The sequence below is a fragment of the Adelges cooleyi genome, unplaced genomic scaffold (genome assembly GCF_023614345.1).
Source record: "Adelges cooleyi isolate 19-005CV unplaced genomic scaffold, UGA_ACOO_1.1 ACOO_flye_CR_arks_rails_tigmint_CR_PRNA_247, whole genome shotgun sequence".
Lineage (NCBI taxonomy): Eukaryota > Metazoa > Arthropoda > Insecta > Hemiptera > Adelgidae > Adelges > Adelges cooleyi.
The window spans coordinates 3817806-3832284 of NW_026095912.1; the positions used below are offsets into that span (position 1 = coordinate 3817806).

The window sequence follows — 14479 nt, forward strand, 5'->3', positions numbered from 1 at the left end:
CTGGTCTACATTTTTTTTTCGCTATATTTTTCCAATAATTCCTATTATATCGGTGGCCAGGTTCATGAACTCTGTATGGTTAAGTCCAGTCCGTGAATATAAATCACATGGCCAACGTGAGACCAGCGGAGTCCTGTTAAATAAGATTCGATAGCATTTAAAATCGTTTATTTTCTGTGTAGTTTTCATTCTCCAACCGGTGTAATTATTAGTGTTCGCTATATAATATGATCGATAACATTTTACATTTATAGCTATTATTATTATGCGGGTACTATAAACGGTATTTTTTATTATTTTTTTAATAAATCTTAACGTTCAATGTATTATCATAAATAGGATGTGTTATTATAAACTACATATATTATAAAGCATATTAACTAGGCGGTCTCGCACGCGGATATTTGGAGGAATAAATCGTGTAATCCTCTATTCCACTAAATGGACAGACCCGTGATGGTCATGAATTTATTGTCTTACCAAAGCACGTGCCCCAGTGTGCGTGTATAGAACCGTAATATTATATATATTATTCATTATACATCACGGACGGCGGTCACAAATTATACGGTTAGGTTGGCATTTTACTACACGGCTTATTACATGTTATGAGTGCGTTCGATTCGTATTAGTTAGTTTAGGGGATGGGCGTGTGACCTTATGTATAACCCCATCGTGTCCGAGGAAAAAAAAATGTCCAGGTAAACATGACCCGAGGAAAATATGTCCAAGCACAAAAAAGTCCACGAAAATTATATGGCCAAACACAAGTCTTAATAGCTATAACACATAAACAACAAAGCTATATTACCACCGTTACAGCATACAAGCTAAATAACTACCATTAGGAGTAATACAAATAGGGTTTTTCAATATCTTCTTCATATTTTCTATTGCCCATAACAATAACAATATAGTATATTTTTAATATCACTATATTTTGCTAGGAAGAATAACAAAACATACAATATAATATTAAAAATAATATTTATCGTACATAATTGTATCATATTGCACTTTTACACTGACTAAATGTAATATGAAACATATAAAATAATCAAAATGTATTATTAATAAAAACAACCATGAGATATTGTTACAAGGTAAATAATTTTTTTTTTTTTTGGACATTTTCACCCATGTACACACTGTATTACATGCATACAGCCAAAAGCAGAGACAGGAAATTACTAAAAATAAAAACTTGTATTTAATTACAAATTACATCTTAGTAAATTGATAGTATTTACTCTTATGAGATCAAAGATATAAACTAGAAAAATGCCAAATCATACAACTGAACAAAATCGACAGGTCTTTTGTAGTCACTTATTTATCGGCCTGGTTGCATTTCTAAAAATTACAATACATTGTCTTCTCTTGACCAACCCCGAACCGTCTCAATTTAATTCTCTCTTTCCTTTTCCCGTTTTTATCAAAACAATGTGTGTACAAGTATAATTATTATTGTTATTCACAAAGCAAAGTGTTATTGATATAATCAATTAGACTCATAATAACAGGAATACCAAGGAGGAGGATGTGACCCGTCGGTAACACCTCAGTGGTTCGTTAAAATACAAAATACCTACCTACTATTGTATGCATGTATTTTTTTTTTTATGTTTGTAAATCGCGGTTTTGGTTATGCTTGAGTGTACGCCGTGGACTTTTTTTTGGGGAATATTATAAAATACATATTGTCTAAGTGGATGACAGTGATATTTTTTTTTTTAGCTCGCCATGATCTTTGCTTAGGCATTGAAACGTTTACCTAACATCGCCTGCAATTGAATACACATACAAATTAAAATCTAGCCGGTTCGAGTACGCCATTAAATTGAGAGAATTAAATAGAAGAACACATAATCTCCATCCTGGATAATGTAAACATGCATGTAGACAACTGTTGTACAAACTAAACGATTTAGGTAAATATATATTTTTTTTATTTATCATAATTATTACATAACGTGATTTAAAAAAAAAATCCAGTATAATGAGAACCGAGAATATTACTATGTACTCACTTATGAAATTTATTATGACTGGAAATGATAAAAGTTTCCACAAACGAATCTGTAGATCGTAAAAATATTAAACACCAATTAAAAAAAAAAAAAACCAATACCAAGTTTGTGTCGTTAGTTGTTCAATAAAAAAGGAAAGACAAGTCTCATAAAAAAAATAACCACACACATTAGAACCGTCTAAATACCGAATGTTATGTCCAAAACCGCGCCTTTAAAAGGGAAATAAAGAAAAAGTTATTACCGCGCCTAATAAGGTTAATGCACTGCCACATTGCCTTTAACTCGACAAGTAACACGACAGCGTACCGTTTTTTTTTTTGTCACCTTCAAACGCATAAACAAGTGTAATTTTTTGAAATATTTTTTGTAAGTTAAAAATCTGAAATTAAAAAAAACAAAATAATTGACATAAAGCACTTTTTTTTCCCCTATAATTTTCGCGCAGGCCCTTCGACAGTCCGGTCCATATGCATTGGCAGAGACCCTCCCCTGACTTGGGATACTAAAAACATTAAGACTTAAAAAATTAGCACTTTTCCAAAATACCCACAATTATTTATTAACGAGAGAGCGCTAATTTTTAAGTTTTATGATTTTTAGAATCCCAAGACATCCCCCGCCCCTGATCTCGGCCAATGTCCATATATATATATATATATCCAATGTCCATGGAGATATCCAATGTCCATATGTCTGTACCATCCCCCTACCGGTAGTCGAAACCCAAACAAAACCACAAATACCAATAAACGCGCAACGGGCGGACGCGACGCGACGCCTGGAATACTGGAAACCGCGGACACCGCGAGGCTGTGAGAAGTGTAACGTCGGCAATTTGGATAATAATAATATTATTATTATAAGGAAGACCCGCAGCCGCCGCCGACGTAGGGTTTATAACCCGCGCTCGTATTAGTCGACGGTAGCCGGCCGCCGCCGCAACTATAGGTTCCCACAGTCTTGCAGTGTGTATATATATATATATATACTATATTATATGTATATAATAATGTAATATTATTATTACTATATACACCGCACCAGCCGACCGTGGGAACCGGCGAGTTCGCCTTGAAATCGTCCGTCTCTCGCGCCTCCTCCCTCCACCCTCCCGTGGACCATCGCCGGCCACCACGCCGTATACTATACGCGGATAGTCCCAACGCCGCCGCCGTCACCACCACCGCCATCATCGCCGCGGCCGCCGATTCCAGGCATGAATGGTTTTATGCGGCGGCGGCGGCCGTCGTCGTCGTACGCACACACACACACGTATACGCCAGAGAGCGCGATATCGGCGGCGTCCCCTGCGCGTCGCGAGACCCAGGGCCACGTCACTAACCCGCCGCCGCGCCGCCACCGCCGCCTTCCCATCGCGACGATACGCATAGGCTCCGTCCACACAAGTGTGGAATGTTCCCACGGATCCCATTGGTCTGCCGTTACCGCCTCGCGAGTCCCTCTTTTTTTCCCTACCCCCCGTCGCCCGTCCGTTTGCGCTTCACCCTGTCCGCGTACCCACCCCGTCCCGTCCCGACGCTTTCCCGCTCGCGCCGTTTACACGAAATCACACAAAATTATCATCGTATACGTATATAATATACATATATATATATATTCTTCTAGGAGAGACACCGATCTCCTCCTCCTCCTGTTCGTCAACCCTCACTCCCACCCGTCGGTTTCGCGCGCGCCCGTTTTTCAGCGTGCCGAGGGCTACCTCTATAGTATCTATGCGTATTCGGTACTCACTAACACTCGGTCTACCGTCGCGGCTCAGTCGTTCCGATCACTCGGCGGCCGTATCACGCGTCAAGCACACCCGTTCGCGTACCGAAATATCGTCGAGCACAGAAGCGCGCGCACGTGTTCCTCGACGTTTGTTTATGTTTTTTTTAAAGTTTTTTTCTTAAGACATTTCTACTTAGAACCAAAAACGATTTGTTTTTATCGTTTTCGACCAACCGGAAATTAATTTCGAATATTAAATTTCCTTGAACCCGTCAATAACACTCGAGGTAAATATTACTGATTATCACTTTAATCTATTTAAATACTTAACTTCTATTGTGTTAGGCTTGAAAAGTAAAACAGTTAAGTTGGACCAGTTTAACGTCAATCATTTTACATAGAAATACCTATTTTAAACGGTGGTCGAATCGATCGACTCAAATTTAACAATTTTAATTATTACTTAGAAAAGTTTGGTGGTCATATACTATTGTCTTGTCATGTTGGAATTTACCCGATTTAACAGTATTTAAACTAATTGTGTAACTACAGACTTACTACCCTTTTTGGCCTGTACATACCAGTACATAGTATTTATTGTACCTACTGACTTAAATGCATCAGAATTACTAATGTTAAATTTTTTGGCCTCTTAAACGCCTGTTTGAGGGGCCAAAATTGAGTTAAATGGGTACTTATTCCTAAAAGAAAAGGTACACACTAACATACCGTACTTGGTATAGACATTACAACAATATGATTAAAGTAGTATTTAAATATACTTAGGATTTGTTAAAATTGTCCATTCGAGTTGGGCACATGGGTCTCTAACTGGAGGGCTGATAGCAGTTTAAAAGTGCTAATTAAATTACTATAAATCGAAGGCCTTTAGGGTACAGACCTTTTGACTTTTGACTACCTTCCACACTGGATTTCACGTTCAAACATAGGTATCATATTTTTCCTAAACGATATCATTTAAGTATCGTACATCACATTTGACGGCACTGAAAATTCATTTGTATGTTTAATTTTATTGATTTCTGTCCGGACTATACTATTCATGCGAAAATCTTTTCTCAGTCCTCTTGATGCGGATATAGTGATAACTTTTATGAGCGTTAAAATATAAGTATATAACAATACATAAATTATTTATAAAGAAATACATAAACCTCGACGTGTACGTCATGCGATTTTTGATCCGACAGCGATGTGCTTTGAATATAGTCACCCTTTCTTTTGTTTAAACCGACCAAAGGGGTGAGCTAGAGCAGTACTCAAAACTGTCGATCCCAGTATAAAAAATAATCAAATATTAAAAAAAAAGGCCTAAGACTGTCGACATAGATCAAACAAAGGGCGGGAAATTCGGAGACGGAGACCCAAACAAACATGACATATACATAATTAGGTCTCTGAAACGTCTGGGGGGAAATCAATAAATATAATATTTACTCAGACGGTTCACGGCCACTGTTTTCACACAGAAGCCGAATATTCGTTTTGCTTAAGTATAAGTAGGTATACTCACAAAATACCGAGGGGTGCGATTTCGCTAAAAAAAAAAATGCTAAAGTAATAACCGTTTAAAATTATTTTTTTTATATATATTATATTAATTTATACTTATTAAAATAAATTACATAATCATAATTGAAAATAGTATAATATAGTGACGTTGTTTGTTTGGTTTCCTTATTATTATTTTTTAATACTGTTTAAAATTCATAATTTTAATTTTTCTTATTGTTGTTGTTATATAATAGAATAATAGAAGATTTAAAAACTTTTTAACGCGCATTTCTTTATATGAGTTGTTATTGCGTTTGTTTTTACAACAATCGTTGTTTCATTTAATTTGAACTATTCGACACCAAAACGCAATACATTACCATCAAATAATAATTGTATTTCTAAAATCTGAGTCATTAGAACCGTGTGGATTTATGAAATTCAGTAATCCTATAACTTTTTTAAGGCAAAATAAAACCCTTTAAATACCATGGCGATAGACAGATACGGTTTGGTTAAAAAACAAATTTAGCAACGCATACCTGTTGTATCACATTCTAATATTAGATGGACAACTGTGATGTGGTAAGTGTGGCGTATTTTGTACATTTTTAGAGATAAGTCAAAAAAACGTGTTCGACACTGTCGGTGCTTTTTTTACTAACAATTAATTATTATTTTTGTATCTGTTAAGTACCTATGAGTGACCCTCGAGGCTGCCTCGGGACAACCGCACAGCTATTACTCAAGTGCTAAGGCACAATATGGTGCGATTTGTAATAACCGTCACAACACACACACACACCGACCCGTTTGGAATGTTTTTTTATTTATTTTTTTTTTTGAAAGCGAGTACTCATCTCCGATTTGGCCCGAACGGTCGGTCATGTGTGTGTGTGTGTGTCGATAGGTATTATTATTATTATTACTATTATACTAAACGGGTGCGCAGGTAACTATTATGTAGGTATTGTTGTGTCCAAAAAAAAATTAAAAAAACTACCAAACAAACAAAACTCGAACGGGAAACTTAACTAAATAAATAAACGGTCCCTCGCCCAAAATCAATACCGTCGGCCTTCAAACGGCAAGAGATGGTGGCGAGAGTGTGTGTATGCCATATGAGTTTGTCACTTGTCTGAGTATAAAATAAATTGTTATTGTTGTTATTAAAAAATCACACACACACACACACACAAGCGGTTAAAGCTCTGACCTAGGTTAAGTCTGCATGCAATACTAATACAATACAGTTTGTGTGTAGGTATTATGAAATATCACATTGATTTTTATATTAACCAAACCGAACGGACAAACCGTCATTACAACCAAATATACGACCAATAACATAACTGAGTAATTTATAGTTTAACGGATCAAAAGATGTCGGTAAAGTCTTAAAATGCAGTTAACCAACCTGCTGTTTAGAATGTCTGTTTTGCTACCTATTGCTCACCGACTCATTTAACCTGTGTAAAAATATGTAATTTACTGAACAGGCTGATCGAGAATAAACGCCAGCTACTAAATTACTAGTTAGTCCTTTATGGGAATCGAAAATAAAATCAATTAGGTATACCGTCGAATAGATAATTAATTCCAAACCGGTCGGAATAATAACCGAGGTGTATATAAATTTTCAATTAAAAAATAATAATTTAAAAACACTCTAGACGGGAAGGGAGCAAAACGACAGTCCTAAACAGGTCTGACTTTCTTATGATAGGTATCTGACCACAACGCGTGTAATTAAAATACATCTAAATAGAGTATTATTTTAGTTGTTTGATCAGACGTTACCCGTGTTTAACATGGGCTATATAAACTTGTTATACGACAGTTTGTATTTGTCAAAAAATCCAGCGGAATGCACCTCGAAAAATGTTTGGACCTGTTTGAAATGTATTACCAGTCACTTAACCACGCTTGATCGGTGTACACTATTTTGGTTTTAAATTACAACACTGACAAGTAAACAACAAAAAATCTTTATACTGTCACTTAACGCGCACCCCTTAAAGAATGTAATATAATAACGTCGACGTTTGTTTGCCAAGAGTTCAAACGAGATTAGCCTTATCCGCTTGCGCTTAAGTGTGTAGTTTGTATTTTTTCAAAAGGGCCGATACCATTGGAGAAGTTATCGAATTGCTGATATTTATACATCTGAAATGCTCATATCGACCGACCAATATAGTTTAAATACAAAAACAATTTTGTGGTCTACACGGTGGTGTTTAGGTACAATATGCTATAATAATTGTCGTAAAAAAAACCAAGGGAAACCACTGTAATATTTTCACTCCAAGCCAGGGAGGTTGGTTGCCACCGAATAAAGAGAACTGCAATAGACCCCAATCGTGTTGGACTGTTGTATAATACAGTGCAATCACGAACCGTGCAAATGAATCGATTATTTCCACCCTTGGTCCCGGCAGTCGTGATCGACGGTTCGATCGGGTGCGCGTGGGTCGTTTCCTATCCGGGGGGGATAGGGCGTGAACCGAACAAAATTACTTATATAAAACGCTTATTGTTGTTAGGTTTGCACGTGTGTGTGTTAAATATGTAAACAAGTGGCCAAAAAGGGGGAAACGTACAGAATTATAAATTGCCAACAGCGAGGAGGGCTACAAAACTAATTTCGGCCAAGTATATATATTTTCAGTAGGAAACAATCTTGTTTTCGCGGTCTAGTCAAAAAGATGGATGCTTTGGACACGGTAGTGCGTAATTGAAGTGTCCGAGTATATTGCGGCTGGTAAACAATACATGTCTTCAAGTCCTATAACGACATCAATCAGCTCGACTCTTAGCTCGGATATTCCACGCCAACCCTCTCTTTCCTATTAAATTCCCAGATCGTCTCACCTATTTTATCTTATTTTTCTGCTATCGGCTCAACTCAAAAAATGTATCTTAGACACCCATTCTTAATTTTAACCGACCTTGTCACCTCAAAGAAATGTGTTAAAATACAAAATTCATCTCGACCGTTTTATTCGATAACTAACTATGTAATACTTTGTCTAATTTGGAATTTTCGATTATTTTTTTTTCCTTTAGATTTATGGGAACCTGGACGCTGAAATCGGAGAAAGATGGCGAAACGGAAGACGGAGAGGTGGTGAGCACGCTGAGCTGCTATAACTCTGCCGAGCTGCTGGGTGTGCCGGCCAGAATGCCTCACAATTACGGACCGGAAGCGCCCATGCAGTTCCGGCCCGAGCAGAGACTGACCCGGGACGCGATGGAGAGGTATCTACGGGACCGCAATGACCTGGTGCTGGTGATTCTACACGCCAAGGTGGCGCAGAAGTCTTACGGCAACGAGAAGCGGTTCTTCTGCCCACCGCCTTGCATCTACCTGTTCGGCGATGGCTGGAGGCTCCGGCAAGAGCAGTTGCTCAGGGAGGGCGTGTCCGAGGGCAACTCGCAAATAAGCGCGTTCATCGGCATCGGCAGCAACGACCAAGAGCTGCAGCCGCTCGACCTGAACAACGGCAAGCAGTACTGCGCCGCCAAGACGCTGTTCATATCGGACTCGGACAAGCGCAAGCACTTCATGCTCATGGTGCGCATGTTCTACAACGTGGGCTACGATATCGGTACGTTCCACAGCAAGCGCATAAAGGTCATATCGAAGCCGTCCAAGAAGAAGCAGTCGCTGAAGAACGCCGACCTGTGCATTGCCAGCGGCACCAAGGTGGCGCTGTTCAACCGGCTCCGGTCGCAGACGGTGAGCACACGGTACCTGCACGTGGAGAAAGGCAACTTCCACGCCAGCTCGACGCAATGGGGCGCGTTCACCATACACCTGCTGGACGACGACGAGAGCGAGAGCGAGGAGTTCAACGTGCGCGACGGGTATGTGCACTACGGCAGCACGGTCAAGCTGGTGTGCAGCGTCACCGGCATGGCGCTGCCCCGGCTGGTCATCCGCAAGGTGGACAAGCAGATGGCTCTGCTGGAAGCCGACGACCCGGTGTCGCAGCTGCATAAGTGCGCGTTCTACATGAAGGACACCGAGCACATGTACCTGTGCCTGTCGCAGGAGCGCATCATCCAGTTCCAGGCGACGCCGTGCCCCAAGGAACCCAACAAGGAGATGATCAACGACGGCGCGTGCTGGACCATCATCAGCACCGACAAGGCCGAGTACCAGTTCTACGAGGGAATGGGCCCGGTCAACTCGCCCATCACGCCCGTGCCGGTGGTGCACAGCCTCAACCTGAACGGTGGCGGCGACGTGGCCATGCTGGAGCTGACCGGCGAGAACTTCACGCCCCACCTGCAGGTGTGGTTCGGCGACGTCGAGTCCGAGACCATGTACCGGTGCCAAGAGAGCATGTTGGCTGTCGTGCCCGACATATCGTCGTTCAGGGGTGACTGGCTGTGGGTCCGGCAGCCCACCCAGGTGCCCGTGTCGCTGGTCCGCAACGACGGCATCATCTACGCCACCGGACTCACGTTCACGTACACGCCCGAGTCCGGCCCCCGGAACCACGTGCAGAACACGGACGAGATCATGCGTGCGCAACACTCGCACGGACGGCTGCAGCCCATGCAGACCGACGTGCACTGGGACCAACACCCGTCCAACATCAAAGACTACCAATGACGTCACGACAATCACGCCTTTGACCGGAGCCAACAGTGACGTCATAGGTCAGAAACTCGCAGAAAACCCAAACAAAACCCGGTCGTAAAGACGTAGGTACTTTAATCTTTGTACTTGTGTGTGTGTACTTAACTTCTCTTCCTAAACACAACGACACGCAAGCCGCAAACAGATCTGAAAACTTAAACTTTCAAGGTGCTCGATGCCGTCCCGAGTTCGGTTTGGTTCGGCGACTGGATATTTTTGTATACTTTATATTGTAAGCTATGTCTTAGGCTATACTTACCAAACGAGATATAGACTGCGCGCTGGACAGGGATAGATGGTTGTCTAATTAACGTGTAAAACGACTAAGTTTGCAAAGTGTAACTTTTCATGGAATTTTAATCATAAAAATTACATATAGCTTTTTTTTTTTCTTATGGCCACAAAAACGTTACCCTCATAGTACCATAGTATGTGACCACGAGTCAACAGGTCTGTGGGTTAGGAGTCATATTTGTGCAATTTTTATAAAACTTTTGACATTGACCAGATTGTGGTTGGATAATAAAAATAAACGTGACTTGTTCGCTCAAATTAAGAGACGATTTTCAGCGGATTCACTCGGTTGACAGTAAAAAATAAGTGGGTTCTATATTATTATTATCAATCACGGAATTCGTGCATCGCAGTGTGATTGTAAACATTACATCGTCGACAGACATTATTTTCTAATTAAAATCGTGCTGAGAAACCCAACCTAACCAGCGCAATGCACAAAAAATATGTGATTAAAAAATTAATATACTTAAAAAATTAAACGCAACAAAATATGATATTATGATGTAACGTGTTCTGTTTGTCGCTTTCAAATAATAGGATAATCGCAAACGTTGCGGGAAAGTACAGAAGTTAATTAATTTTTCGTGGGAATTTCTATTTTTATATAAAAAAAAACCAAATAACGTCTATTTCTCTGTTGTTCACAAAGACAAATATATTTTTTCGTGAACAAAAAACCACACAAAGGGTTTTTGAAGACAAGTCAGGCGCGCAGTCTAGTTCTCGGTGTTGTATGTTTTTTGGTCGACCACTTTGTTTTCATCGTTGGTTCCATCGCTATCGACTGATTCTATTTACCTATGTTTATACACTCACTTCACCCCACCAAGCAGTAATAATATTATCCTACGGTTAGGTTAGGTGAATTTTACACGAGAACGGTTTGTTTTTCCTCTCCACTTCACCCCTCTCCTTACCCTTCTTTTTTTCATCCCTCGCTTTTTACCTTACCAGTGAACACAGTATTCGTGTACATACGGTTAATGCCAAAGACATAATATTATAATGTATTATATTATAGTGTATGGTAATATTAAAATGTTAATACACTATTCTCAATATCATTATTATTATACATATATAATATATTTTGTTTAGTTCTTAAAACGGTTGTGATCTATTTTTTAGAACATATATTATACATATTAATATATATAAATATATATATTTTTTTTGTTATTCTTCTGTTAAGCTTTCTTCTCTATACGTGTGCACGCACCAAAACCAATGTAATTTTACACCAGTAATATTATGATATTGGTTGTGGCAATCTGTGTAAACCTAAATCTATAACTATATCCAATCGGTTATAATATTATAATATAGGTACATTATATTTTTTATCACTGCGTTATTATTATTTTTATTTTTTTTTTCTTAATTAGGCGCCTATATTATGTATTTTCGGTATCTTCTTCAATGTGGTTAATCCTTCTAGCCCCCCCCCCTCGCCTTCCCCATTTCTAACCCCATAACATTATGTTTAGCGTGTTATAAAATGTTATGCAATGTGTATTTAAAAATGATTATTATAATAAATTATTATGTATACGCATGAACGCTGTCTTGTGACAAACCAGTATTAAAATATAAATTGTAAATAAATACTGTACAAAATATAAACATTTGATATTGATAGGTATAATTATTATTATGAATGTATGAATTGAACAAAAATATATATTATATTTATAACTAATGAAAAAAAAATATGTTTATTTAATATTTTTATTACCTATAAATTTCACGGTTCCAACACAAACTATATTTTTCAGTTGTTTTGTCGGTGGTTTTTGTGCCTGAGGTGCCAAATCGGTATAACACTATGTTAACGAATAATACTAAAGCAGAAAACAAATTATAAATAATACAATTGATTTGAAAGTTATCAATAATGCCAAAAGTGGTCTTAGCTTCTGATATAGAACTTGAGTATCGCTAACCAACCTTTTCAAAATCATTAAAATATAATAACCTTGTTAAAATAAACAAGTACCGCAATATTAGCAGCTGACAGTCATTGTTTAACTTTCTTTTTGAAATACAAAAGTACTACAAGAGTGTTTAAATTATTAAAACATTTGAAAAAAAAACATAAATACTATTAGCATCTTATTATCTACTTATTTTCAAATCTGCCGAACTTAGCTATTTCCAGAGGTGGACACTACTTGAATTTTTCAATGAATATGTATGTAAATTATTCTCTTAACTTTCTTTGGGCTAATGTCCTTCCTATGCTATTGAAAGCTCATTGAACGAGAAGCACCAAATCCTCTTCAACTCTATAAATGTAGTTATTGACTAAGACTGACTACTTCTTCGGCCTCAACACTCTTTTAGAATGTAAACCACACCACTAGACAGTGTCTTCTACTCATCTAAAAGTCATGTTTTGCAAAAAGCAAAACTATTCACAGCCGACGTCAACTATTTTGATAAATTATTAAATTGCTAACCTGTTTGAAATTCATCAGTCACAAAAATAGATTTTCAGACATAATCAAGTCAACAAAAACAAGAACAGAAATAAAATAATTTCAAGTATACCGTAATTACAACTACCTCGGCATTCTGACATGTTATATTTGTAAAATACAATTATTTTATTATTGTACAAGAATAATAATACGAAAACAGTATTATTATTGTGTTATAATTACCGCAATTGTTTTTTTTGTTCTATTTTTTTTTTTAACCGCATATAATATGACCGGAGCAAACCTTTCACACGGTAATTATTATGTACACAACATGACAATAAAACATGATGATGAGAAGAATATTATAAGAACGGAAGAGAAAAAACCAAGTGATGGCATTTCATTGGGTATCCGCTAAAAAAACGCACCTACTTGTATAAGTTTATATGTATATTCTACGGTTAGTGGTAATTTTTAATATCCCCGATACCTTTTATGAAGTCATAATAATTCATTTTGAATTTCGTGGATTTGGCGGCTGTTGCAAAAATGGTCAGTTGTCAAGGGAAAAATTTCAAAATGAAACAATATTGTACCTAGTCTCTTACTAAACGTAGCATTCGGTATACTTGTTACCTGCGTTTTAATATGTATTTTATTCAAGTTTTAACAAAATATATTAGCAGAGATCATTGAATTGTTTGCCCAGAAATTTTGCCACCATCATAATATTTCTCACAGACAAATAGTAAAAATAAAAATGTTATTGAATGGTAAAAATGGGCATTGAGTTAAGTAAATAGTTCTCAGTTATCAGTTATCATTATCACTTGGTATGTGGTTGGCGCGTGGTATATGGTTACGTCCATTTACCGCTTATGATAATGATGGTTCTGTCTTAACGAATCAACAACACTTTTCAAAACAATAAATAATCAAATTCAGAAGTACATAATATTATTTTCCATGATAAAATATTTTTTATGTTATTTCTAATGGTAACTTAAATGTTTAACGAGAATGCCAAAGGGAAAAATAATAATATTTTTCTCGTGGTTTTCCATAAAATATCCACTAATACAAGCGATTTATAACGCCTTAAAAAATAAACGTGTAAGTTCAAGTTACAAAACATTGACTTTTGTTTTTTTTTTATCATGTAACATATTTCTTTTTTTTAATTCAGGTTAGTTTCGACTATAAGTTACTCTAGTAAGTTATAATCAAAAGTTTATTATAAGTTTTGGTATTCATGGAATAATCAGTTGGAAATAATTCAAAATCCATTATCACATAATACTAAAACACTACACAATAGTTACAATAAAATTATAACATTTTTAAAATGTCAACTGAAATTGTTTTACTTTAATATGTTAACAACAATATTGTGTTTTTAGATACAGAAAAGATACATAATATTTTGATGAATTAATAAAATAATATGATCCGAAATTTGATTAGACCTGGGCAATTTTCTTTTAAGCTACAAATAATAATAAATTATTTGAAATATACACCTATTACTTAAGAGAGCATCTATCATTTTTTATTTAAATATATTTTTGTGTTGATCATAACATATAATTTACCGTTTCAAATAACTGGTTTTAAAATAATAAGTAGTTTTTTCTGTATTTTAAATGTAAGTATAACATAGACGGCCGAACTACGTCTTAAAATCTACTTCCGGTTATTAGAGAATGAATTATGCAATAATAATAATGCAGTATAATATTTATAAATTTAATTTACTTTATTTTTTCAGTTATTATTTTAATATAACCTAATTTTTGCATTTTTTATTTTTTTGTCGGAAGAAAATACTATTT

At 36.9% G+C, this 14479-nt stretch overlaps 1 protein-coding gene across 1 annotated transcript; it reads left to right on the forward strand.

Annotated features, from left to right (window-relative positions):
* Nucleotides 1–3609: 3609 nt before the first annotated feature.
* Nucleotides 3610–11890, forward strand: LOC126836891 (recombining binding protein suppressor of hairless-like). The gene is made up of 2 exons (XM_050570601.1): nt 3610–4051; nt 8346–11890. The coding sequence occupies exon 2, from the start codon at nt 8350–8352 to the stop codon at nt 9898–9900; it is 1551 nt and encodes a 516-aa protein (XP_050426558.1). The 5' UTR covers nt 3610–4051; nt 8346–8349; the 3' UTR covers nt 9901–11890.
* The last annotated feature ends 2589 nt before the right edge of the window (nt 11891–14479 follow it).